Genomic DNA, 26,729 nt, shown 5'->3' on the forward strand with positions numbered 1-26,729 from the left:
CTTCGATACCTTACCGTAAAGCACAGCATCATCATCAAACAAACACAGATTACTTACCACTCTCTCCATCAAATTTTTTATGTACGTATATGCAGAATTGCAGCGCACCAGTCGCACTTTCCTGGGTCAGTCCTGACGAGACCCTTGTCTGTAATGAACATTCGCCGTCGACGACAACATACTTTTTGTGCTATATGCAGTCACTTTCAGTGAAATTGGAAGTTGAAGTGTAAATACAAGCTCGCTCACTGCTTTGCAGTACTGCTCAAAAATATAGTTTTCCTCTAATCTGCCGATCGTGGTAGCCGCGTGGTCAGAGACGTCTTGTCACGGTTCACGCGGCTCTCCTCGTCTGGGGTTCGAGTCCTCCCTAGGGCATGGGTGTGTCTGTGTTGTCCTTAGCGTAAATTAGTTTATGTTAGGTTAAGTAGTGTGTAAGCTTAGAGACCGATGACCTCAGCAGTTTGGTCCCGTAGAACTTACCACAAATTTCCAAAAATTTATCCTCTAATCTGTACCGACCCTTCCTCGGATAAGTGTTCCGATGTTTCAAAAGATCTCTGCAACACTTTGCGTGCATCGTTTACTTAGTTGTAGCCGGAGGCACTTTAGGGAAAGTTGTGGATAATATGTTGTATACTCAGAGTGAACGTCGCCTTAGAAAATAAGCTATTTCGCAACGTGTCATTAATTGCACCACTGTTCACGCGAGCCTGTGTTACCAAACTCGGAATTGCCGATAACATTTGTGAGCTTGCCTTCTCCCCTTTAGAGGCTTCGCGACCGATAGGATTTCCAGAGCCATACCCAACACCTTTGAAACATTCATGGTTCTTAGTCAACGTTGTAGTTACACAGAGATTTGTATGTTTCTCTCCCGCCGGCATGCTCGCTGTAGCACCAGCTCTACAGCTAATAAAACACCTTCACTTAGTGCTGCCGCCTCATAGGCCCACCCATTTCCAAGGTAATTTGACAAACTAACGACCAGAAAAGTTTCGGTGAGGTTTCGAGAATCCCTATGAATACATCACGTAGTGATAACCTTCCTGTGTCCCACACGTTGCAAGGATTGGGGGAAAAACCACAATACCCATTAGGCTGCCTGTAGAGAATCCCACCATAAATTCGGACCCCTTCCGAAATTACTGGCGTAGTGGCTACGATTTCTAGACTCGCGTATAAATCACGTAACATACTCTGTGGATGAAATCCGTATCAAGTACTTAATCCTCCTCCAACCCTTTCCTACAGGTTAATAAAAGATACGCTAAATAGTTCTACAAATCGAGTAACGTGAGAATATCCACTCTTGAGTGGAGAGAAAAGAGAGACGTGTTTCTCATTTCAGAGAGCACACTGGCTGGTGAAACACCTCGTCAGAAGCTGGTACAAACTCTTCAAGAAATATAAGTGGACACGTGGAGTATACCGAAAATTCCTAAATAATTCAATTCACCCAGTTTACAAGAAACGGGAAAAATAGTGAGTAAACAATTGTAGAGAAATTTCCTGTCACTCTGCTGAAAAAAATTAGAAATACGTACAGATCACTTAACTGAGAATTACTAGACAAGGTTTAGAAAAAGCAGATCGCGTGTAGGACAAATTCGAAGCGTTAGTGCCATTTTCCGAATTTGCAAAATGAAACAAGCAGTAATTATCTTTATTGACCTAAGAAAATCATATCGTTCCATGAACAGACGCTGTTTAATATACTACAGAATTTGTCAATAATTTTATAAAATTGGGATACAGATTAAACAAACCTTAACTGACACAATTTTTGGGAGATATTTCTGCACTATTGGAGATAAAGGCAGCGATCGGACAATTAGATGACTGTTCAAATGGTGCAAATGGCTCTGAGCACGATGGGACTTCACATCTGTGGTCATCAGTGCCTGGAACTTAGAACTACTTAAACCTAACTAACCTAAGGACAACACACACATCCATGCCCGAGGCAGGATTTGAACCTGCGACCGTAGCAGTCGCGCGGTTCCGGACTGTAGCGCCTAGAACCACTAGACCACCGCGGCCGGCTTAGATGACTGGTTCTGGTTACTAATCAGCTTTGGAAAAAAACGATTGTACGGAAGAAAAATTAATTATGAGTATAATTTTTGGGACAAGTCTCTAAAACACAGTACTTCTTCGTTTATTCGGATTTTCTGATGATGTTACAATCCTCCCGTACAATAGACAAGAAATTCAGTCTCCAGAGAAACTGTGTGGAACTTTTCGAAAAACCGTACTGAGAATTTCATATGAAAAGACGCAGTACACCGAAGGAACGAGATCGTAATTCAACAAACAACATTTAAATAACAGATTAGGGAATATCCCTCAGGTTCCCATGTTCAACTATTTAGGTGAGATTATACAACTGGCGGGCAAAATCGAGATGATAACAAATAAACAACAGCAAAATTACATCTCGCTTACCAATACACTTGTAACAGATGTGATAAGAAACTTCTACAAAAGTTGAAAATATGTATTACAACATAGACACTAAACAGAAGTACTTCCAGCATCTGAAATTATGTTAGCAGATGGCAGGCCTCAAATAAAAACACCATAAATCAGAAGGAAAGCTCCTGAGGAAAAACCTTAGGATCAATTCAGATAAAAAAAATCCAAAGAAATCTGTCATGCTACAGAGAAAATCACAGGCATAAAGAGAAAGCGGCTGTTAAGATTTATGGTTATCTACGTAGAATGGTGAATGAAATCTTCCGCCCTGGCTGTGCGGAAGATTTTATTCGCCATGTGCAACTTAGCTGCGTTTTCTCCAACTCTAAAAAAATATGTTACACGGAATGACTTACATCAGACTCAGAATGAAAGTTCTCATCTTAGCTTCACCGATGTAGAAACTAAACAACTGGCAGGGCACGTAGACACATAGGGTATTGGCATATGTGCAGTGCTATTTCAAGACAGAACAAAATTTGTGTACAACAATAATAAATAATGCTGAGAAGCCCCCTGCCAAGGTCTACATGATCGACACAAGGACCAGAGATCGAAATACGGCGAAAGGAATGAAGGTAGAAGGTAGCGCTTGAGGGTGATGAGTTCCCCAGCTTCGGTCAAGAAATGCTAGGCTACTATAGTCATTTTTCAGAAACACTTCTGACAGTGTTTTCCTCTCACAGCCATTTGAATATTTCTAGCATGTCTGCCCTCTGGCTTCAAAGAGTCTTGTAAACCATAGTTAAAGCAACTGAATGTACATATACGGATCACATATAATAGACAAAATACTCATACCTGTTGCTGGTTTAATGGATGCAGCATACATTTCCCCTATTGTAAACATACATCCTACGGAAACATGTGATCTTTTGTTAATGTGTTGCTATACTTTCCGAAACAAAGTGACCAGTGTAAAACGAATGTGTTTAAGTCGCAAATGACAACGCTCTACACTGTTTTTTTTCCAAACAATACCCATGCATAAATTATCAAGCGGTTAGCGAAACTGATTTTCTTTTGCAATTGCAGAGCTTAAAAGAGAAGAACATTTCCATTGAGATAACATTTAAAAGCAATGTAGACTAACCAATGCCGTACAGAAAGTCAAGGTTTCGTTGTGCCTTTGAAGATCTATCTTTTTGACGAAGCTGGTAGGAATTCAGTTTTGAACACTACTTAAGAACTGGTGTGTTGGAGATGATCGTGTTTCGGATTCCACGAGAGACAATAAGAAATGGTGATACATGCTGATCCCGTATATCAAATACTTGGTCTTGGGTATAGCTCACTGGGACTGGCCACATCTTTGTCATAACTGCGCATATCTCGTCCATTACGTCACGGATGTGCTCATAGAGGTGTGTCGCAAAAGCATCCGCATGGACGTGGAGCGTTTATCGTATTCTGACTCAGTCTGTGAGCGATATGCTGGTTCACTGTCTTGCTGAAACGACAGGATATCCGAAAAGCGTCCAGACGGAAGCACATAACCTTGTAAGTAGGCTGTATGTAAGTAGGCTGTTTAGGTTTTCTTATTGGTAAAAAAAAAATTCTTTTTAATTTTTTTTTTTTACCAATAAGAAAACCTAAACAGCTTACTTACAACCTGAAAGCAGTTTCTCGTATACGAGTGTCCGACATGGGTGTTTGTAGAAATTTATTCCATAGTGGGCCACATTCTAAAACTGATAGTTTTTATGTAACTGATTCGGACAGTTCCTTAACGGATCACACCACAAGAACGGAATTTGACAGCATACTTATTGTACCTCTGATAACTGGTTGGTGTCCCTCAATGTTTTTAAGATAAATTGAACTGGTACCGTAGTGAGAACACATTTCATTAGAATATGTGGAGTATACCTTTTTATATTATTAATTTGAATACGAATGCCACTTTGCAGTATTTACCGCCCCGGTGGTAATATTGAACTCTTTGTTTACATCCCTAAATATTTATACAGCCATGGTGCGATACGTGTCTGGTCAAGAACACTCTCTCTATACATATATATAGCTGGCCATGTTTGCTTCAGTTAATGAGACGAGAAGTAATTCTTCTAGTTAGAGCGATACCAGAGGGCCACATAAACAAATTGCTCTGCTGTGTGCCAATTGTAATAAATAAGAGCTGAATTCGATTTAAGGAATTGTGCGTTCTGAAATAGTTCCTGTTGTTCCACAGCTTCGATACATCGTAGAAATGACATGTTGTAACAGTACCTTCACGTGTTACAATTTTGCTATTTCTATATATTTAAATTTTCAAATTTGATTGTTTTTGTCTACCTTGTCGATGATGCCATTTGGAAGCAGCTGAAAGAAATCAGATGAAAGTTTGCAGAGAATATGTAGTATTATAACCTTTTTGATTCAACAACCTGAAACTGTATACTTCTAAAGATTAAATCCCTGGAATCCATCGAGTTATTAACATCTACATCTACAAGAAAACTCTGCAGTTCACACTTAAGTGGGTAGCAGAGGGTCATAGATCCGCTATCTGAAAATTTCTTGACCCTTCCACACTCGATTTGCCCCCACGAATAAATGCACTCCTGAATCTTCCCGTGGGAGCTCTCATTTCTCTTATTTTATTACGTTAGGCATTTATCCCTTGTGATGGGACTCAATATAACATTTTCGCGTTCGTAGGAGGAAGTTGTGATTTAAATTTTGTGAAAAGATCTCGCAGCAACGAGAAACACCTTTGATTTAATGACTGCCGTGTCAACTCGCATATCATATCCGTGATACTTTCTTCCCCTTTTCACGGTAGAACAAAACGAGTTGCTCCTCTCTGAACTTTTCCTGTGTCTTCCCGCAATCTAATTAACAAAGGATCCCATGTCGCACAGCAGTGCTCCAGAGTATGACGGACAAGCGTAGCGTAGATATTCTCTTTAGTAGGGCTGTTGCATCTTCTGAGTGTTCTCATCATATAAAACAGCTCTTTGTTCGCCTTTCTCTCAACATTTTCTATGAAATAGTTCTAATTTACGTTATTCATAACTGTGTTTAGTTGAAGTGAGAGCATTTACGTTTGTGTGATATATCGTGTAAATGAAATATAGAGGATTTCTTTCGGTGCTAATGGGAAGGACATCACATTCATTATTTAAAGTCGATTGCCACTTTTCACCCCATAAAAATATCTTGTGTGAACTATTTTGCATTTGGTTTCGAGCTTCTGATACCTTTACTAGAATGCATACGTAAGCATCATCTGCTAACAATCCAAGGGGTATGCCCAGATTATGCTCTACATCTTTTATGTAGATCAGGAACAACAGAGTGTCCGTAACACCTCATTAGGCAACGTCAAATATCACTTCGGTTTCAGCAGAAGGGTTTCCGCCAATTACTAAGAACTGTGTTCCTTCTGAAAGTAAATTACGAATCCAGTCGCACAGGTGGAACGATACTCCATAGGCGAGTAGTATCATTAGGAACCGCTTGTGAGGAACGGTGTCAAAAGCGTTATGGAAGTCTATAAATATGAAATTATTTTTGAGATATCCTGTCGACAGCACTCACTACTTTGCGAGTATAAAGGGCCAGCTGTGTTTCACCGGAACGATGTTTTCGAATACAAAATGGCTCTGAGCACTATGTGACTTAACTTCTGAGGTCATCAGTCGCCTAGAACTTAGAACTAATTAAACCTAACTAACCTATGGACATCACACACACCCCTGCCCGAGGCAGGATTCGAACCTGTGACCGTAGTTTTCGAATACATGCCAATTATAAGTCGATAGATCGGTTTCTTCGATACTCCTGCTGCGAATCGCCAAAAATATTTGTATTAATGCGCCATAATATTAAATTTGAGCTGAAAATGGAAGATGGGGAATGCAAAAATGTCATTATGACGCAGAAAATCGTTTGGGTGCTCACAAACATAAGAAAAAATGACAATACTCTTCAAAAGGACATAATGAAAATAAAAGAAAAACATATTCAACATTTATGTCGTCTATAGTACATTTTTGCTTTCAAAGAGCGACCTGCATGCATCTCGAACACTACCGAAGACGCGTATAAGGGAATACCGTCGCGGCAGGGCATGCATTAAATGCGGCCTTGGCATGCGTCACGGGAAGGAGTTGTCCGCTGGTTTGGAGCGACCACCTACGAAGAAGTCAAGTACACGCTTTGCAGACAGGTTACACAGTCTCCGAGATATGTGGGTAAAAACCGATCACTTGAAAAACCAAATTTCTAAAATCGCTGGGAAGTAAAGTATGGAACGTAAGTACATTAAATCACTTGTCCTTAATCAAGCAACCATCCAGAACTCATCACCCTCTTACAAATCATTCACCCACAGTGCTTTATGACATGAGAGTTGGTTGAAATACGAAAAAGTGGGAAAATGTTATGAAACACATGCATGGTGTGACAGAGCTGCTCAGGAAACTTAAGTGGACATTTTTGGAAGACAGACAAAATCGTACTTGCGGAACCATACTGAGTAAATTTAGAACAACCGTTTACGAGGGAGACTGCGAGACACTCCAGCTGTCCCCGACGTATATAACGTGTAGGATCTTTAAAGTACTATTACATGGGCCATGAAAACTGCATATTGAGGAAAATAATGCCCGACAGGGTTTTCCAGAATAATAGCGGCCGCAGGAATTGCAGACACAAGTCCAGCAACGTTGATGCCCTCTGTTTCCCGGTGTTGTCTGCGGCAGTACATTTCCGGGAGAGACGTGTTTACGAGAGACTCACTGAGGCCATGAGAAACGAAATGGATGATAGCTAGATACGTAGTGGAAGCGGCTGCGGCTCTATTGCATTTGTATTACACAAGGAAAATCTTAGCAAAAGAGAGAGAGAAATCGGGATTCGTGGATGTGTTATTTTCAGCCAAAAAAGATACCCTTATTGAATCGCTTTTTTGTCCAACTATTAAGAATATATATATATATATATATATATATATATATATATATATATATATATATATATATATATATATTGAACGGGTAGATGTATCAAATTGAAATTTATGTCAAATACTAAGACCTATGGGCCTTTGGCGGTGTAAAAAGATTTAAGCGTTGGAGTTAATGCAACCTAAAGACACGGCATTTTGCTTTACATATTTTGATAGGTTCAAGTTCACTAATCGATATATATATATATATATATATATATATATATATATATATATATATATATATATGTGTGTGTGTGTGTGTAAAATTATTGTGGATACACACATTTTACACAACGTTGAAAAACAAATTTGAATATATCAGCCAAAGGTCATTCGTCCAACAACTTAGAAGACCAATACCAATATAAATGAGTGCATACCAGTCAGATGCAGATTGGCGGTCACTCTTCCGTTTTGGTTAGTGCTCATGCATATTTGATGTAAGTCTTTAAAGTGACACCGATACGCCTCTGGTGCAAGGCATTCGCAACCCTCTCGTGGTTTGGCTCAAGGAATTCATTAAAGTAGTTTGAAATAAAAATCACATGTTATGTTAGTGTTTTATTGATGTTCATCACTACAGTGAGAGAAGTATGAATTTCGTAAATGTCATGAATCTAACGCCACAGCTATTGGGCGCGAAAAATAATACACAGGGTGTTAAAAAAAGGTACGGCCAAACTTTCAGGAAACATTCCTCACACACAAAGAAAGAAAACATGTTATGTGGACTTGTGTCCGGAAACGCTTACTTTCCATGTTAGAGCTCATTATATAACTTCTCTTCAAATCACATTAATCATGGAATGGAAACACACAGCTACAGAACGTACCAGCGTGACTTCAAACACTTTGTTACAGGAAATGTACAAAATGTCCTCCGTTAGCGAGGATACATGCATCCACCCTCCGTCGCATGGAATCCCTGATGCGCTGATGCAGCCCTGGAGAATGGCGTATTGTAGCACAGCCGTTCACAATACGAGCACGAAGAGTCTCTACATTTGGTACCGGGGTTGCGTAGACAAGAGCTTTCAAATGCCCCCATAAATGAAGGTCAAGAGGGTTGAGGTCAGGAGAGCGCGAAGGCCATGGAATTGGTTCGCCTCTACCAATCCATCGGTCACAGAATCTGTTGTTGAGAAGCGTACGAACACTTCGACTGAAATGTGCAGGAGCTCCATCGTGCATGAACCACATGTTGTGTGGTACTTGTAAATTCATATGTTCTAACAGCACAGGTAGAGTATCCCGTATGAAATCATAATAACGTTCTCCATTGAGCGTAGGTGGAAGAACATGGGGCCCAATCAAGACATCACCAACAATGCCTGCCCAAACGTTCACAGAAAATCTGTGTTGATGACGTGATTGCACAATTGCGTGCGGATTCTCGTCAGCCCACACATGTTAATAGTGAAAATTTACAATTTGATCACGTTGGAATGAAGCCTCATTCGTAAAGAGATAATTTGCACTGAAATGAGGATTTACATATTGTTGGATGAACCATTCGCAGAAGTGTACCCGTGGAGGCCAATCAGCTGCTGATAGTGCCTGCACACGCTGTACACGGTACGGAAACAACTGGTTCTCCCGTAGCACTCTCCATGCAGTGACGTGGTCAACGTTACCTTGTACAGCAGCAACTTCTCTGACGCTGACATTAGGGTTATCGTCAACTGCACGAATAATTGCCTCGTCCATTGCAGGTGTCCTCGTCGTTCTAGGTCGCGAGTCATAGGCTGGAATGTTCCGTGCTCCATAAGACGCCGATGAATTGCTTCGAACGTCTTCCTGTCGGGACACCTTCGTTCTGAAAAACTGTCTCGATACAAACGTACCGCGCCACGGGTATTGCCCCGTGCTAACCCATACATCAAATGGACATCTGCCAACTCTGCATTTGTAAACATTGCACTGACTGCAAAACCACGTTCGTGATGAACACTAACCCGTTGTTGCTAACCGGCCGAAGTGGCCGTGCGGTTCTGCTGTAGTCATCAGTCCCCTAGAACTCAGAACTACTTAAACCTAACTAACCTAAGGACATCACACACATCCATGCCCGAGGCAAGATTCGAACCTGCGACCGTAGCGGTCGCGCGGCTCCAGACTGTAGCGCCTAGAACCGCTCGGCCACTCCGCCCGGCTATCTCCTCATTAGTTATGCTATTTGTTCATCTAATCTTCAGCATTCTTCCGTAGCACCATATTTGAATCGTTTTATTGTCCTTTTGTCAGAAGCGCTTATCGTCCACATTTCACATCCACACAAGGCTACACCCAGAGTCTAGACAGGTACCTTCAGAAAAGTGTTTCTAGCACTTAAATTGATATTAAATGTTAACAAATTCCTCTGTATGCTACTGCAGATCTGTGTTTTATATCCTCTCTACTTCGGCCATCATCAGTTATTTTGCGGGCTCAAATATCGAAACTAATCTATTTTCCGTGTCTCAGTTCCTACTCTAATTCCCTCAGCATCGCGTGATTTAATGCGACTACATTACATTACACATGCTTCAATTTTGTTGATGTTCATTTTATAATCTCTTTTCAAGAGACTACCCATGTAATTCAGCTGCTGTTCCAAATTCTTTACTGTCTACGACAAAATGACAATTTCATTGGCATACCATAAGATTTTTAACTCTTCTCCGCGTATTTTAATTTCCAACGTTGTCCTTGGTTTTTGTCATAGCCTGCTGAACGTGGAGAGATCAGGGAGCTTTTCAGTCCTACTCCCTCCTCAACTACGGTTTCTCTTTCTCTTTCTTTCCTCTTCGGGGACCCCATCTTTCTCTGACTTCTCCACAGATACCCCTCCGTGCTGTACTACTATCTGTATCGTTGTGGGACGCAGATTACACTACCTCGGTAATATTGGTGGCATATTGAGCAGAAGGATCTGCAATAGTGAAACATATGGTTCAAATGGCTCTGAGCACTATGGGACTCAACTGCTGTGTTCATCAGTCCCCTAAAACTTAGAACTACTTAAACCTAACTAACCTAAGGACATCACACACACCCATGCCCGAGGCAGGATTCGAACCTGCGACCGTAACAGCAGCGCGGCTCCGGACTGGAGCGCCTAGAACCGCACGGCCACCGCGGCCGGCTAATAGTGAAACATAATTTTATTCAGTATGTATATTATTTTCTGCGTTCCATGGCTCTGGTCGTAGATATACGTACCACATTCATCGATTTCATGGTTGCCTCGTTTTCCCTCTTCTAAGTTCCTGCGGACAACAGAGAAATCGAGTGCCTTCATGTATGCCCGTCATCTTTTGGAATGAAGCGAGGTTATGTTGTTTCAAGCGACATTAGCAGCCAATAAGGTGACTGGCAATGCAGCGTTGTCGACGTGTAAAATACGTAGAAAGGCTGTGAATGAGTAGAAAACATATATAAACAAGGAAATAAGCAGATATGACCTGACAATGCAAAATATTCTCCAACACTGGTGGACAAAACGCCAATAACTAGATGCAACAGCCTGTTCCATCAGTAATACTGCCTGGCCATACTACAATATTGCTTTTTATTGCAGTTACATTGCAGCAATTTTCACGGCAACACATTGCCGTAAAATACCGCCGACATAAGCGCAACTTCAAAGTAAGAGTAATTAGGACGCGTGACGACGAAAACTAATTTTTCTCTCCTTCTATTCACTAATAGAAGGGGACAGAACTTCTATAATATTGGTACGAAGTACCTTTCACCGCGCATTGTTTAATGACTTGCCAGAGTATACTTGAAAATTACACTGATCAGCTGAAACATTATGACCACGGACCTACTACGATATAAACTCTTCCAGGCGGTACCGGTGTCACCTGGCGAGGAATAACTGCTGGCTAGACACACGCACTGTGCATGTATTACCAGTGAGCGTGCTGTCCGTGTGTAGAATGGGGAAAGTGCGCGATCGGTAGAGTTTGACAGAGAACAGACTGCGATGGCCCCGAGGCTCGGTACGAGCATTTCGGAAACTGCACGACTGGTCGGGTATTCGTGGAGTGCTTTCGTGAATGTCGGACGTCATTGGCTGGGCAGACTGGTAAAACAGGACAGGCGGCGAACTGAGGTGGAACTAACATCAGACTTTAATGCTGGGCAGAGTAAAAGTGCGTCTGAACACAAAGTGCACTGAACACTCCTAACGACGGGCCTCCGCAGCCGACGTCCCATGCTTGTGCCAGTGTTAACACCATGACGTCGGCCACTACGACTGAAACGGGCACATGACCATCGGCACTGGACGCTGGAGCAGCGGCGGAGAGTTTCATAGTCAGCGATTCCGTCGTCTTCCAGGCATACAGCTCCTTGACACCTGTACTGCGGGACGGCTTCATTATGCTTTGGGGTACATTCACGTGGGCATCCATGGGTCTAATGGAGCTCGTGCAAGGCACCATGGCGACCAAGGAATATCGTACACTAGTTGCAGACGGAGTTAACACCGCTTCATGACGGTCACGTTTCCCGATGACAGCGACATTTTTCAGCAAGATAATGTGCCAAGTGAAAAGTCCAGGAGTGTGATGGAGTAGTTCGAGGAACTCAGTGGCGAGTTCAGGTGATGTGCTGTCCCCCAACTCACCCGAAATGAACCAGATCGAACGCATTTGGGATGTAATTGAACGTAGTGTCAGAGCTCATCGCCCAGCTCCGTGGAATTTACAGGAGTCAGGTGACCTGTGTGTGTGTGTGTGTGTGTGTGTGTGTGTGTGTGCAGATGTGCCAACTCCCTCCAGCGACCTTCCAAGGCTTCGTTACTTCCATGCCACGACGCGTCGCCGCTATTTTCCGTTCCAAAGTTGGACATACCGGCTATTAGGTAGGTATCATAATGTTCTGGCTGATCGTGTCAAAGGTATTGGGGATAAAATACAGAAGGCGAAAAGTTATTTAGACCTGTACAGAAATCAGACTACTTTTAGAATAGTCGAAAACTTGAAAGGGAAGCCGTAGTTGAGAAGCGACTGAGGGAACGTTGTAGACTGTTCTCGACGTTAGACAGTACTGCTTTGAGCAAGCTATGAATGAAGTGGAGGAGAAATTTGGAGAGGGAAATAAGGTTCAAGCAGAAGAAGTTAAAAACTTTGAGGTTTCCCGATGATATCGTAATTTTATAAGAAATAGCGAAGAAATTGGCAGAGCAGTTGAACGAATGGAGAGTGTTTCGAAAAGAGAATATAAAATAAACATCGATAAAATTACCAGAAGGGTAATGGATTATAGTCTCGTTAACTCAGAAGATGCTGAGGGAACTGGAATATGAAATGAGACACTGAAAGCAGTAGATGAGTTTTCCTATTTGGGTAGAAAACTAACTGACGATGGCAAAAGTAAAGAGGATATAAAATGCAGGCTGTGTAAAGCATTAAACGCATTTCTAAAGAGGTTGAGTGTTTTAGTATCTGTTAGCAATTTAAGTGTTGGGAATTGTGTTCTGAAGGTGTCTACGAGGAAGCATTGCACAGAAATGAAATGTAGAAGATAAGAGCTTCAGACAAGGAAACAAAATATTTGTAAATGAGGTACTATAGCAGAATGTTTAACATCAGATGGATACATTGAATAACAAATGAGGAGGTACTGAATATAATAGGCTAAAATGAAATTTAAAAAAAAGGAGATTGGTTGACAGATCATATTCTGATGCATCAACGGATTGTTAATTAGGTAATGAAAGAAAGTGGTAGGGGTAGGGGGTGGTGTGGAGACAAAAAATCGAATACAACAAGCAGGTTGAGATGGATGTATGTTGCACTACTTAACGAAGAGGCTTCCACAGGATGGAGTAGCATGAAGAGCTGCCTCAAACGAGTTTTCGGACTGAAGGCAACAACAGCAACAAGTAGGTGCAGAATCTGTCTATGAAGCTTCTGGAACCTGTCGCTTTCATTGCAAATTAAATATGTTAAGAGTTCTTGAAATCGATGTCCGGTATGAACTTTCAGAACACTAGTTTTATGTGATCTGTTCACTTTATACAGCTCCAGTTACATGCTACTACGTGTTGTACAGTTGTCACTTGTTTCCGGCGATAGAATAATAATGGTGCAACCAAACCATGTTACTTTTCCGTCTAATAAAGAGACTGTTACATTTGGTTATTCCGCGTGTTAATTTACAATCTGTACACAAAGCGTGGGTTTCAGGAAGTCTACGTAGTATTCTCCATATTTTTCTGGTCATTATTGCATCACTGTTTACGACAGGACGACGGCTATATACCCTATGGAGCGAACAACATTGCGCACCATCTACTTCATATATGCCACGAATAGTAACATTTCCGAGATAACGTTGTCCTTTTTCTGTTTGTTTGGATTCGTTTGACGAAATTCGTGCAGCATTCCTGAAGGACTTGTTTTGTTCAGTTTAAAACATATGGAATTGTATGAGACACTGGGGTAAAAGGATTGAGATGGAAACTTTCTGGATGATCACAATTATTACCGACGATGAGTGCAGGGAATGGCGGTTGATCATGAGTGCAGACGAATGTAAAACACTGAGCAGAAATAAACAGAGCTTTCCATTACTCCAGATCACGCCATTACTGAAAGAATCACTGGAAGCAGTAATTACCACAAGATACTTAGAAGTAAATCTTAAGAGTGACTTACAATGAAATAACACATAACGTACCTGTAGAAAAAGCACTTGGCAGATTGCAATTCATTAGAAAAATTACAATAAAAAGTAGTTAACTCGTTAGAGAAATTATAACACATTCGTCAGACTGATTATTAACTTATGCTTGTCAATAGGGTAACATTAACCGCTTGGAGTAATAGAAGAGAAAGAGAAGAACCAACGAAGAGGGGCATGTCTCGTCACGAGTTAGTTTGGTAAGCGCGAAAACTTACAGAAATGTTCATGAACTCCATTGGTAGACGCTCCAAGAGAAGCAATCCGCATCAGGGAGGTTTACTGTTATAACTTGGAAAACGTACATTACGAGAAGAGGTAAATACAAGGGCGTGCTGAGAAGTAAAGCCTCTGAATTTTATATGTGAAAACTCTTAAATTTTTGTAAATAAATCAAACGTGACTAACACTATGCATCCTTACTCTTCATGTCTAACTATTTACACTGAAGAGCCAAAGATACTGGTACACCTGCCTAATATCGTGTAGAGCCACCGCGAGGACACAGAAGCACCGCAACACGGCGTGGCATGGACTCCACTAATGTCTGAAGTAGCGCTGGAGGGAACTGACACAATTAATCCTGGAGGCTGTCCATAAATTCGTAAGAGGACGAGGGGGTGGAGATCTCTTCTGAAGAGCAGGTTGCAAGGCACCAAGATACGCGGAATATTGTTTACGTCTGGGGAATTTGGTGGCGAGCGGAAGTGTTTAAATTCAGAAGAGTGTTCCTGGAGCCACTCTATACAAATTCTGTACGTGTGGGGTGTCGCATTGTCCTGCTGGAATTGCCCAAGTCCGTCGTGATGAACAATGGACATGATCAGACAGGATGCTTCCGTACGTGTCACCTGTCAGAGTCGAATCTAGACGTATCAGTGGTCCTATATCACACGCCCCACACCATTACAGAGCCTCCACCAGCTTGTACAGTCCCCTGCTGACACGCTGGGTCTATGGATTCGTGATTTTTTCTTCATACCCGTACACGTCTATCCGCTCTATACATCCGTCTGAGACTCGTTCGACCAGGCAACACGTTTCCAGTCATCAACAGTCCAATATCGGTGTTGGCGGGCCCAGGCCAGGCGTAAAGCTTTCTGTCGTGCAGTCATCAATGGTACACGACTGGGCTTTCGGCTCCGAAAGCACATATCGATGATGTATCGTTGAAAGGTTCGCACTCTGACGCTTGTTGATGGCTCAGCACTGAAATCTACAGCATTTTGCGGAAGGGTTGCACTTCCGTCCCGTTGAACGATTCTCTTCAGTTGTCGGTTGTTCAGTTCTTGCTTGACCTTTTTCCGGCCTCAACGACGTCGGAAAATTTTTGTTTTACCGGATTCCTGAAGTTCACAGTACACTCGTGAAATGGTCTTACGGGAAAATCCTTACTTCATCCCTATCTCGGAGACACTGTGTCACATCTCTCGTGTGCCCACTGTACACGACGCTCAAACTCACTTAAATCTTGATAACCTGCCATTGTAGCAGCAGTGACCGATCTAACAACTGCGCCAGACACTTGTTGTCTTATATAGGCGTTGCCACCGCAGCACCGTATTCTGCCTGTTTACATATCACTGTATTTGAATACTCGTGCCTGTATCAGTTTCTTTGCGCTTCAGTGTATTTCTCAACATAGCCACTCTGGCGACGAACTTATTTCTGCCAACGAGAACCAGTTTGTTGATACCGCCACTGTGGAAAGTTTCAATTTGTTGTCGGAGCCACAGCTTCATTTCTTCTTGCATCGTTTCGTAAATATGAAAGTTAAGTTCTCGAGAGGGTATTTTAATTTTTGTAAACAGATCTAAACCACGTGGGGAAAAGCCGAGATTATATGGGGGCTGATCGATGACGGTGAACCACGGTGTCGGTCTGTTGCAGAGGTTGCAGCGCCCGTGCCAGGCCGCATTGTCATGGTGAAGGAGAGGGTGCTTCGTGTATCGACGTACTCTTCGAGATCGGAACTCGATTACGGAACGGTGCTTCTAAAGTGCCGATTTAGTTATGTCACACACCGCCATGTTAAACGCTACAATAAAAAGTTCTAAGAGTTTTCACAGAAAAATCTCTCAGGCATTACTTCTCAGCACACCCCCGTAAGAGATTGCTTTTTCCCATATTTGTCCCGTGAGAAAAACACGACGAGTTAATCGGGGAAATTAGTTACATAGAGACCTACAGGTAATCATTTTCGCTACTCACAATTCGTGAACTGAACAGGTATTTGTCTGGACGGAGTATTAGTGGTATCTGGGGATCGTCCCAGTATGGGTCGTAAAGTGGTTTGCGAAAGTTAGATATAGATGTAGATCATTTGTCATCTATGATGAGAGTTACTCGTAGTTAAATGCAGGTACAGGCAGCAGCGGATGGAACATCACTTGTATGACGGCCGCAGTTCTTCCCGCACGGAGGATCTGGGAGGTCTACTGGGCCTGGGAGCGTCAGCCCTGAGTTCTCTCGGAATCTGGGCTGGGCCAGAACCCGGGACCACGCGGTGGGTGCGCGCCGCGCCCACGCTGCTCGTGATAGCGATGTTCGGCACCACAGCCGTCATGAAGCTGTGTCTGGAGCAGGTGGACGACCTGGAGGAGCTCGGAGAGCGGATGTTCGTCTGCACTACCGTCGTAGTCACTGGCATCAGGGTGAGTCGGGCACTGCCGTTGTAGCCCCAATACCAGGGACCACGTTGAACGTATATGCCACGGCTAATCTACACAACTGGCCAATAAAATTGCTACACCAAGAAGAAATGCAGATGATAAACAGATATTCATTGGACAAATATGTTATACTAGAACTTGCATGTGATTACATTTTCACGCAATTTGGGTGCATAGATCCTGAGAAATCAGTACTCAGAACAACCACCTCTGGCCGTAATAACGGCCTTGATACGCCTGCGCATTGAGTCAAACAGAACTTGGATGGCGTGTGCAGGTACAGCACCCCATGCAGCTTCAACACGATACCACAGCTCATCAAGAGTAGTGACTGGCGTATTGTGATGAGCCAGTTGCTCGGCCACCATTGACCAGACGTATTCAATTGGTGAGAGCTCTGGAGAATGTGCTGGCCAGGGCAGCAGTCGAAAATTTTCTGTTTCCAAGAAGGCCCGTAAGGACCTGCAACATGCGATTGCGCGTTATCCTGCTGGAATGTAGGGTTTCGCAGGGATCGAATGAAAGGTCGTAGCCACGGGTCGTAACACATCTGAAATGTAACGTCCACTGTTCAAAGTGCCGTCAATGCGAACAAGAGATGACCGAGACGTGTAACCAATGGTACCCCATACCGTCACGCTGGGTGATACACCAGTATGGCGATGACGAATACACGCTTCCAATGTCCGTTCACCGCGATGTCGCCAAACACGCATGCGACCATCATGATGCTGTAAACAGAACCTGGATTCATCCGAGAAAATGACGTTTTGCCATTCGTGCACCCAGGTTCATCGTTGAGTACATCATCGCAGGCGCTCCTGTCTCTGATGCAGCGTCAAGTGTAACCGCAGCCATTGTCTCCGAGCTGATAGTCCATGCTGCAGCGAACGTCTTCGAACTGTTCGTGCAAATGGTTGTTATCTTGCAAACGTCCCCGTATGTTGACTCAGGGATCGAAACGTGGCTGCACGATCTGTTACAGCCATGCGGATAAGAAGTCTGTCATCTCGACTGCTAGTGATACGAGGCCGTTGGGATCCAGCACGGCGTTCCGTATTACCCTCCTGAACCCACCGATTCCATATCCTGCTAAGAGTCATTGGATCTCGACCAACGCGAGCATCAATGTCGCGATACGATAAACCACAATCGCCATAGGCTACAATCCGACCTTTATCAAAGTCGGAAACGTGATGGTAGGCCTTTCTCCTCCTTACAAGAGGCATCACAACAACGTTTCACCAAGTAACGCCGGTCAACTGCTGTTTGTGTATGAGAAATCGGTTGGAAACTTTCTTCATGTCAGCACATTGTAGGTGTCGCCACCGGCGCCAACTTGTGTGAATGCTCTGAAAAGCTAATCATTTGCATATCACAGCATCTTCTTCCTGTCTGTTAAATCTCGCGTCTGTAGCACGTCATCTTCGTGGTGTAGGAATTTTAATGGCCATTAGTGTAAATGTAACACGTATGTCACGTTCGGTGCCAAAACACGTTAAGTTAAATCATTATCTATATGTATTACATAATACTTTTATGAAATGTTATTCTTTATTCTACTGACAGCCTCGGGAGAGCCAGTCCTGACAAAACTCTACCATCTGGTGAGAAAAATGTATGAGACAGGCGAAATACCCTCAGACTTCAAGAAGAATATAATAATTCCAATCCCAAAGACAGCAGGCGTAGACAGATGTGAAAATTACCGAACTATCAGTTTAATAAGTCACGGCTGCAAAATACTAACGCGAATTCTTTACAGATGAATGGAAAAACTGGTAGAAGCCGACCTTGGGGATGATCAGTTTGGATTCCGTAGAAATATGGGAACACCTGAGGCAATACTGACCCTACGACTTATTTTAGTAGCTAGATTAAGAAAAAGCAAACCTTCTTTTCTAGCTTTTGTAGACTTAGAGGAAGCTTTTGACAATGTTGACTGGAATACTCTCTTTCAATTTCTGAAGGTGGCAGGGGTAAAATACAGGGAGCGAAAAGCTGTTTACAATTTGTACAGAAACCAGATGGCAGTTATAAGAGTTGAGGGACATGAAAGGGAAGGGAGTGAGGCAGGGTTGTAGCCTCTCCCCGATGTTGTTCAATCTGTATGTTGAGCAAGCAGTAAAGGAAACAGAAGAAAAATTCGGAGTAGGTATTAAAATCCATGGAGAAGAAATAAAAACTTTGAGGTTCGCCGATGACACTGTAATTCTGTCAGAGACAGCAAACGACTTGGAAGAGCAGTTGAACGGAATGGATGGTGTCTTGAAAGGAGGATATAAGATGAACATCAACAAAAGCAAAAGAAGGGTAATGGAATGTAGTCGTATTAAGTCGGGTGATGCTGAGGGAATTAGATTAGAAAATGAGACACTTAAAGTAGTAAGGAAGTTTTGCTATTTGGGGAGCAAAATAACTGATGATGGTCGAAGTAGAGAGGATATAAAATGTAGACTGGCAATGGCAAGGAAAGCGTTTCTCAAGAAGAGAAATTTGTTAACGTCGAGTATAGATTTAAGTGTCAGGAAGTCGTTTCTGAAAGTATATGTATGGAGTGCAGCCATGTATGGAAGTGAAACATGGACGATAAATAGTTTGGACAAGAAGAGAATAGAAGCTTTCGAAATGTGGTGCTACAGAAGAATGCTGAAGATTAGCTGGGTAGATCACATAACTAATGAGGAGGTACTGAATAGGATTGGGGAGAAGAGTCTGTGGCACAACTTGACTAGAACAAGGGATCGGTTGTTATGACATGTTCTGAGGCATCAAGGGATCACCAATTTAGTATTGGAGGGCAGTGTGGAGGGTGAAACTCGTAGAGGGAGACCAAGGGATGAATACACTAAGCGGATTCAGAGGGATGTAGGCTGCAGTACGTACTGGGAGATGAAGAAGCTTGCACAGGATAGAGTAGCATGGAGAGCTGCATCAAACCAGTCTCAGGACTGAAGACCACAACAACAACAACATTCTTTATTCACATTTATACATAGAAAACCAATTTAATGTGGTAGATGTATATAAACCGCCCAATCAGACATACACTTTAAAGACGACACTGATAAACCAAAACATAATGATGTTCAGTGGCGCTTGGCGAACGTGTCGCGGTAAAAAAGAATATTTCGTCTAGACACCTGAAACCAAACTTTTAAAGAAAGGGTTGGAAAATTTGTAATATTTCACTTTTTAGAATGACTAAAATCCTATGATTTATATAAATCATCCCATACATTTTTTCATTCCATACATGACCTACAGGTCATCTATAACATGTGATACATGAGGTCCCTATCAATCAAAAGTAACCGCAGTCCATGTATCTGATATGGTCTGTCAGGTCTCTATGAAGCGAAAATAGATGTATGAAATGGTTATTTGTTACTCTTTATTGGAAATTTAAGGAATTTTGGGTTAGGAAACACTTATTAACAGAAATCAGAGCTTGTATGGACTATTTATTTATGATTTCAGAGATTATTATGAAAGTAAAATGTACAGTATGTAAGAATGTCAAAGATAAATTTTGCAAAACAGTGTTAATTACGTATTCTTATATAACATACGTGATTACGTATATGAAGATTACTGAACTTAGGATTTTTGCTTCCGCACTGTAAGCTGTTTCATAGCGTGTGAAAAGTTTTGAAGCAATTCCTGATTGAAGTGGGACGCAGGAACACATCACAAACCTGGCATTTTGCGAGACTGGAGCAACCTTGTATTCTACATACATCTAGGTCAGTAGTTTTGTCTCGAAGTGTAATTTTCTGTCAAATGCAACGCATTCCTAGATATTTTGCATGATTGTGGGATGGTTTGTATTGGTTTACGCTTCTTTACTTAGTATCTTTCCCTTTCGTCCGAAATATTTGGGTTGATGGGTTCTAGTAGCACCTCCAGGATTTCTGAATTAGTCATACCTAAGAACCACGCACACTTACGACAGAGACACCGTTAAATTCTTAAACATTCTATCTATAGCTTACAAAACTATTCATTCTCTCATTTACAGGAAATCAGATGTAGCAGAAAAACTATATATGCAAACATAACTGGCCTGATAATGTGCAGAATGTTGTCATAGAGGAAGGTGACATAAGTAATACTATTTCTGTTTCTTACCATTTACTCCACGTGGCATCTTCGTTCGGGTGCATACACTGTGCTTTCCGGTAAGTGCTGCCTAATTCGTGTGACTGCGAGAAACTTGAAAAAATGACGAGCGTGAAGCGCAGATTGTATAGTACGTGATACATAAGGGTGCCAACTCAAAACCTTATTTCTCATTGTGAGAAAATATATCGCCCGCCTGTATCATATTTGATATTTTGGGACGCTAGAAAGGGGAATCATTCTAGCGACAGCAAATAAGAAAAACCACTGACATAAATTACTTTGACAAAGGACAATTTGGGAACGAGACTCTAGAAATGGCGAAGCTGCTTGGCTGTTAGCGTGCCACTGTCGTGAGCATCTATGAAAGGACTGTGAAACTACGAGAAGGCGACAAGGTGTGGACCGCATCACTGTGGAGGTCGGAGGCTTAGCCGCTCTGGAAAGTAGGATAGACGACGATGCGTAACAGATAACAGACTTCAAAGCTATTGTTTCAGAGTACAAGACAATCTGTAGCAGACGAGCCATACAGGTTCCCATGTCAACACAACGACATCAACAGTGACGGAAGTGACACAAACAGCTCCATACCACTTACTGGTTGGCATCCACTCCTTTGCATTTTGAAGGCAGGCCATGCCATAGAAATTAACGGATTACGTAGCTTTCGCTACGAATCCGATGCAACGGTTGTACGGATCAGGTAAACTGATTACACAACATTGCGTTTATTCGGAACCACACCCCGTACAAGTGTTTGTAAAACTAACAATATTCTACTTCCAACACACAAATTTTCAAATCACAATGAATTTTAAAAAAGTGTTACGAGAACTATCATTGATATGAAACTTATTACTGGTCTATGAACTATTCTTTACATTGTTAATTGGTCTGTGGGGCACTCAACTGCGCGGTCATCAGCGCCCGTACAAAGTCCCAATTTTTACAGAGTCCAAATTAGCCACTTTCATGATTGATGATGAAATGATGAGAACAACATAAACATCCAAAGCAGAGTAAATCTCCAACCCGGCCGGGAATCTAACTCGGAACCCCGTGATCCAGAGGCAGCAACGCTAGCGACTAGACCACGAGCTGCGGATATGTCTTGCTAAGATACTACTTCTTCTTCCCTACAGGTTTCCAGTCATATCGTTTGGCAACTTATTTCACAAAACAGTCATTGTTTCATCAGTTTACCCTTGAAGTTTGGAGTGCAAACCGTAGACAGATAGAGTACCAACCGCCTGTAGAGCTCCCACTGTAGAGAACAAAGGAATTTTGGAAGGTTTTTCCTTCCTTCAGTCGGAGCAGACCAGCTGCAGTCCGCTGGAAGTCATTATGCTCTCAGAAATCTAACGATAATTTTCTTTATTTTTCTGAATTCGAGATGAATATTTCTTTTTCTCTTTGATATACAGTCGATACTTACAGGACGTAAGCTAAATACAATAAATTACCTTCTAAAAGTAGTAATGTATCAGCAAACAGCACCGATGTTCTAAACCCAGGTAGAGTGTGTTATGAAAAAATTGAAAATTTCCTAACATTGGAACAACTAATACTGTCCCAAAACACTTGTTTATGGTGCAACAGCTCTTGAAGTCAATGTAAATATTACACATGATGTTTTGTTTGTAATTGTTCAGTAGTCAGAACAGTTACTCTTAAAGCTACTAAAAGTGTAGTGCTAGGATGACAACATCCTCACCTGAAATCCTTGCAGAAAGTCTTACAACTCTAAGTGAAGAAGAAACGTTATTAATGTCTAGTATAACTAAGATTACTATCTACTTATTTTCTGGACGGTCTTAGAGAGAGTTAATGTTTGTTGACAGATTCTTTACTTTATGGCGTACCGCTTGCGTGTGCAGCGGTTGGCAAACCTGCTGCTAGAAGCCCGTCGGGGCTTCCCCGAGCAGGGAGCGTTCGTCCGCAGCCGCTTCCAAAGACATGCCACCAGAGTCTGCGTCGGATTTCAGGTACATTTTACTCATCGCACGTGACGACTTCCTTACACGTCGTTATTCACGTTCCTTACTTAGCAAGGCCCAATCCTGTTACATGCTACAGTACAACCAGCAGTGGTGTAGCGTGTAACAGAACGCATTCGTTTCTACAGAAACGTGTAATCATTGGTAGTTTTCGGGAAGAATATACTAAATGCCGTCCCTGGGTTTCATACTCCTCTTCTTCTCTCCTTACTATCGTCATCATCATCATCATCATCATCGTCATCATCAACGAAAACAACAACCCAAGACGACAGTATGCTAGAAAAGTACTAAGAGCATCCGTGTACACGAGACAGCCGCAGGTGAAACGCACCTCATACCAAACCTGTTGAAGTTAACTAGAAAGTATTGATCCAGGGCGTGAACTACACAAGTAAATACATGTGTGGTATTACTAAGCACCTGAGCTGATTTTTATTTTATAGAAGTCACATTAAAGTAATTATCAGTGTCACTCACTTTCATTGTCTATAGTGACGCGATTTCAGCGCTTGTACATTAATGGATTACATGTGAATTTCTTGGCCTGGATACAGCCAGCTTTTTGCTTTACACTTCATTTCGCTGAAGATTGTTAGCTAGCACTTTTTATCATAATATGGCACAGAAGTCAATCAGTGTGTTAATCTAAGTTGGCCAATTGTCAGAGGGGGTTGTTAGGAGTAGAGGAAGCAGGCTCCCTCCCCAGGAAGGGAGGAACCGTGAGATGTGAAGAAGCTACCCCAGACCCTCGTAGTGTAGGCACTCTAAACTGCACTTCATAATTCTGCGAAAGCGAAAGTAACGCACAGTGGTAAAAATCATTCAAATGTTATTGGTAACCGAAACTGGAATCGTCTGACGTATTAACATGCTTATTAAAGATCATCCGATGTATTAATATGCTTAATAAAGATCGTAAATACAATTTCGTATACTTATCACAGGTAAGGCAAACAGTAGGTAGCAGTGTGTAGTACAATGGAGCAGATAACAATCGCTACCGCACACAGTACATTTAGCTAGCTACGACGGCTGCAATCGGAACGTGCATACAGCTGCTGGTTCACCACAACGTTGTTGATTCGTCAACTTATATTTAACACAGTTTACATTACAGAAAATAATAAAACTTAATTATAGCTTACAATTTATGACTTCAGTGCCATGTTATTATAGAATGACACACAGTAACAAGTATGTACCGAAACGAAGAGAAAGGTAGACAGTTTTTTACATCCAGGAAACTAAATTTTCCTTTAGTCTAATGATCCAACTTAAGGTAGCTTTGTAAGCCCTCGAAATGCGTCGTTGAAAACAATAAAAGTGACTGAAGTAGGTTACTGTTTAAATTTCTCTTTTATACCATGCACTTTGGCGATTTCGAAGTCACAGTTCAACAAGGGTGACATAAGGTTATTTTTACTTCAGTTGTATTTTATATGCGACATGTGACACAGCTGCCCTATGCCACTATAATAATCATCTTCCAATGAGTTATTTGTTCTGCACCGACCATCCATTTGTAACCTCCCCCTCACTTATCGACCTTAATGACAGTGAAATAAACCAATTATACATCGACATAAATGCATAAATATATATAAACAAATGGTAAAACAATTACAATATACGAAGACACAGAAATGTTATATATTCAGGTAACAAAAATAAGGAAAACAAATTTATAGTACAATAAATGGTGATGATGATGATGATGATGTTTGGTTTGTGGGGCGCTCAACTGCGTGGTTATCAGCGCCCGTACAATTTCCCAACCTTTGCTCAGTCCAATTTCGCCACTTTCCTAGATGATGATGAAATGATGAGGACAACACAAACACCCAGTCATCTCGAGGCAGGTGAAAATCCCTGACCCCGCCGGGAATCGAACAATAAATGGAAATAGGAGGATATGCATTTCCGGCGTTACACATTCAAATTTCATACTCGTACTTTTCATGTTGCAAGATGTGAAATAGATGGAATAACGTATTCCAGAGTTCCAGGAAATATTTATTTTATCAGTAAAACATTCACGGGCCACCGTTATTTATCAGTAAGATTATCGATTTCAATTAACGAGGTCCATCTTCAGACCTGAGTAAATACAGTATACTAGACGTGTCATGTAATCATGCATGAAAATGGGCAAGTGTGCAACTGCTAAAATAACAGCAGATGTTGAAGGCGTCACTCGGCTACGTTGCCATGACTTATTAGTTTTTTTATAATTTCCGCACTAATCTCATCTTCGGGATTCACAATTTAACAGTCATTTGGATTCCACTTCCCCATTGTTTTAAGAAATTTTGAAGTTTGATAGTCGGTTGGTTGCCACTCCTCCCGATGATTTTAGAAATTCTAAAGAAATGTTATGTATGCCTTCCACGTTATATGATTCCGAGTCTTCCATATTTACCCATATTTCTTCTTCTTTCACGCGATGCGGCACTAATACGTCCTTGGAACTTTATAATAATAGCTCTTTATGGCACTAAAAGCTGTAGGTTTTTATGGGACCCACAGAGAGGATGCTCGCTTGTATTTTCGAGCCAACCGAAATTTAATAAATTCGTTACGTTTCGGAAGAGCAATGTATTTCTTTAATAAAATTCAGTGATAGGCATATTCTTTGTACGAAAGAGTTAGTCAGATTCACTAAAATTATTCAGTTCTCAAACACAATAGCACTTTGTGAGCCGCATGTAGTTCAAATGACTACTGATCGAACATAAATGTGATATTCCAGATTCGCATAAAATATCAAAGTCCTATGACCGTTAGAAATATTTCGAATCGAAACGACAGTCAAAATATATTTCAAAGTCCAACAACAACTGAATATTACTGAGTCCCACAACGCAGTAGAATTTCTCCAACAGCACAGTCGTGTCACTAGTCAAGTCCAACACTCATTAGCATGACTTTCCGGGAACCTTGCTAGCAAAACATTGCCTCCAAGAGCGCCCCTCTGCCCTTATAGTCACGGAGGCAGTTCTTTAGTGCTATTCGAATTACATGTTGCTTCGCCATTCAAAAGTTTCTCAGTTTGTATAGATGCTATGCATTTCAAATGTCATATTCCTCCAGAGTGCAACTCGTGATATGCTTATAAATTCTCTGTAACTATCTTGCCTGACAAAAAAACAGAAGCACCCAGAAGACATGGTCGGATTTCAATGTAACCCCATACTCTTTCACGTCATGGACTGGTACATAACTGATCAGAACTGCATTTGCCTTTGATGTGTTGAATTGTCATCAGAGGGCAATAGCATTGTTATTTGTATTGTTGTTACCGGGCCTGGCAGTGTGTATAAATAGCATGAACAGTGGCAGATGCTTAGTGATTACTGTAAAGGACACACAGATATCGGGTACTCACGTGTAACAGATTTATCAGCACCTGAAGAGCTGTAACAGGCCTCATTGGGAGTCTCCATTTGGACGGCAGGACCAACTGTGGGGCATTCGGTTGAGACAATGGCCCCAATGTTGGACTTTATGGGAATGTGAGGATGGGAACGCTCGTCAGGGTTCCGGTCGACCACGTTTGATCGCGAAGGAGGATGGCCATATTGTGCACCAAGAGCATCGAAAACCTTTCACGCCTGCGCCTGCTATCCAAGAACAGGTAATATGGACCCCTTGCAATATTCTGCGTCCTCCCGCCACATTGTGTAGAAACTTGCAGTAGCCGGACTGCGAAATCATCGTCCCATGGTAGGTTTCGATTAAGGGGAGTTGGAACGCCCTATCCCGACAATGTTAAATTTAGTGACTTGGCTTCCCTGCATTACAGGAACAACTGTAGCCATTCAC

General features: G+C 41.9%; 1 protein-coding gene across 1 annotated transcript in view; it reads left to right on the plus strand.

The window, feature by feature from the left end:
• LOC126092854 (uncharacterized) overlaps positions 1–26,729 on the plus strand; it is a 199,792-nt gene that overhangs the window by 158,044 nt on the left and 15,019 nt on the right. Inside the window, exons 2-3 of the mRNA XM_049908583.1 lie at positions 16,473–16,764; positions 22,749–22,892. Coding sequence (XP_049764540.1) covers positions 16,473–16,764; positions 22,749–22,892 — 436 coding nt within the window. The remainder of the gene's footprint in view (positions 1–16,472; positions 16,765–22,748; positions 22,893–26,729) is intronic.

Source organism: Schistocerca cancellata, chromosome 7 (genome assembly GCF_023864275.1).
Source record: "Schistocerca cancellata isolate TAMUIC-IGC-003103 chromosome 7, iqSchCanc2.1, whole genome shotgun sequence".
In the NCBI taxonomy this organism is placed as follows: domain Eukaryota; kingdom Metazoa; phylum Arthropoda; class Insecta; order Orthoptera; family Acrididae; genus Schistocerca; species Schistocerca cancellata.